Genomic DNA, 2,234 nt, shown 5'->3' on the forward strand with positions numbered 1-2,234 from the left:
TCATCTTTAGAAGGAGGAAAGGAAGCCCGCGTTACTAGTAATCAATAAAGCAAATGAGTTTTAGGCTCTTGAAGAGAACAGGTTTGGGAAAGGGAGGAGGAGCAGCGAGCTTGTCTTCCCCAGGGACCAGCAGAGGGTGCCCTGGTGAGTTAGGGCCTTTGGGGAAGAACGAGGACTAGCAGGCTCCACGACCCCAAACACGCCTTTCCTGCACCACGCTGGCCTCGTCTGCCCCAGACGCATCTCTCCCCTGCTCCGTGCGCCCTGCATGCCCCGGCCGCCCGCGGGTGTGCACCAGCATTTGCTTGTGGCTGCCTTGGTCAGCGCCAGCAGCGGCGTGCCAGCCTTCTGATGCCAAAATGAAATAAGGGAAGGTCCAGCCCAAGGAGCCCGTCTGGGACACGAAAATCCACTGGGCCACGGAAAGGTCTCACCCTGGCGCGTGTGCCTTCAGCCTTAACCACTCCGCACTCTGCCTTCACCTGCAGGAATGACTAACAAAAACGTGATAGTGCTCTTTCTGTATGGGAAGAAAAATGTTCTCAAAGACACAGATGATGCTTGCTTTCATACGGCCTCGATGCTTGAAACCGAGCAGGTGCTGCATAAATGTTTAACGAACAAATGATCGATCAGTCAACTCCACAGGAGAGACCCACACTAAGGAGCCTCCTTCGCACAGCGGGTCTGTTCCTGCACTGAGGGAGCGCCCTTAGTTATCGGTGCCCGATTCATCCAACATTTATTGAGCACTGTCTGTGTGCCAGGCATTTTTCTAAAGAATGAGAAAGCACCTATAAATAAAATGTGGCCCTGACCATGAAGAAGTTCACAGACTACAAAAGGAGCCAGGCAAATAAACAAAGACTTGCAACGAAATGTGCTGGGTGACATAATAGGATCGTGTGACGCATACTGTTGGGGTTCACAACGAGGGTGAGACCGGGTTGACCCAAGAGCCAGATGGGGGCAACTGGAGCTCTTTGCTGCCTCTCGCCCCCCGCACACATATGTGCAGCCCCCACTCCCACACCAGGAGCCCCTCCGAGGTCGTAGCCTGGAGAGCGACGTGTTATTGAGATGGTCTGCAGTGCACACGCCCCCGAACCCCGCTCAGGCCTCTGTGTGAACTCTTAACACTGGGTGCTGCGTGCAGAGACCGCCTCCTCCCGAGACAGCCTCACGCGCTGTTCGATGACTCACCCGCACCTTCCGATCTGGAGGGGCCGCCTCTTTCTCCACCCGCTCCTGGCCTTCGCGTTTGGGGGAGCGCTTTCGAGTTTCACTTGGGGCACTCCCGGGGCTGGGAACCGACACACACGGGTATAAGAAAGAGCTGAGGCTCTGAAGAGGGGGTGTGGCCGAGTCGGGGACCGAGTCGGTGACCGAGGGGTGGCGTCAGTGAGACCCGGAGAACTGGGACTTAAGGCTGAACGTGAGCTCGCCAGGCAGACGGATGTGAGGATAAAGAGACGCGCCATCTGCGGAAAACGTCACCGTGGCCGCGTGTGCCCACTGTGCCGGGCTCAGGAGGGAGGCAATGGGACGGTCGGAAGCTTAAGGACAGCGATAAGCAGACGTCGGGTTCGTGGGTCACACGGAGTTCCCCGGACCTCATCCTGGGCAGCGGACGGCTTGGGGCGAGCATGCGACGTGGGCGCAGCGCCCGGCGACCGCCCCACGCCCACGCGGGCAGGAGCCGACGCGACACTGAGGGTCGAACACGCCTTAGGGCTTAGGAGCCAGTCACCGTGCAGGTGAAGAGCGAGGTACCTTTCCGTTGGGGTTGGCGAGTATGCTGTGAAATGAATGGAGTTATGGAGCATATAGGCAAAAACTGGCCTCCATGCGTGCGGGCTGCCTGGGGACTTGGGGGCGAGGGCAGGGACAGCGCGGTCCCAGAGCTTAGTCCGGACAGGCGTCTGAAAGAGATACGGGCTGGGGAGGGATCCGCATCGAGCTCCACGAAAGGGAACGACAATGTCCTGGGCGAGAACGTGGAGTGCGGACACGCGCGGGACCACAGATGACAGGGACGAAGGGCTCGGGCAGGACAGAAAGAGGAAGAGGGTCGGAGACCAAGGTGACCCGGCCGTCGCGGGCACCTACACGGGGGGAGAGTCACTCGAGCAGGCAACGACGAGCAGGGACCAGCGCCACGGCGGAGGCCAAAGACAAAGCTGGCCGCTGTCGTGAGCGGCGACCTCGCCACCGCGCGTCAGGGGGTGCGGAGG

The 2,234-nt window shown here is 59.5% G+C and overlaps 1 protein-coding gene across 1 annotated transcript in view; it reads right to left on the reverse strand.

The window, feature by feature from the left end:
• The window catches only part of PCNX2 (pecanex homolog 2), a gene marked incomplete at its 3' end in the record, with an annotated part of 168,179 nt that extends 166,353 nt beyond the window's left edge, over positions 1-1,826 (reverse strand). The window contains exons 1-2 of the mRNA XM_023519783.1: positions 1,774-1,826; positions 1,204-1,303 (exon numbers count right to left, since the gene is read on the reverse strand). Coding sequence (XP_023375551.1) covers positions 1,204-1,303; positions 1,774-1,826 — 153 coding nt within the window. The remainder of the gene's footprint in view (positions 1-1,203; positions 1,304-1,773) is intronic.
• Positions 1,827-2,234: the final 408 nt, after the last annotated feature.

This window comes from Pteropus vampyrus, unplaced genomic scaffold, assembly GCF_000151845.1.
Source record: "Pteropus vampyrus isolate Shadow unplaced genomic scaffold, Pvam_2.0 Scaffold237, whole genome shotgun sequence".
NCBI lineage: Eukaryota > Metazoa > Chordata > Mammalia > Chiroptera > Pteropodidae > Pteropus > Pteropus vampyrus.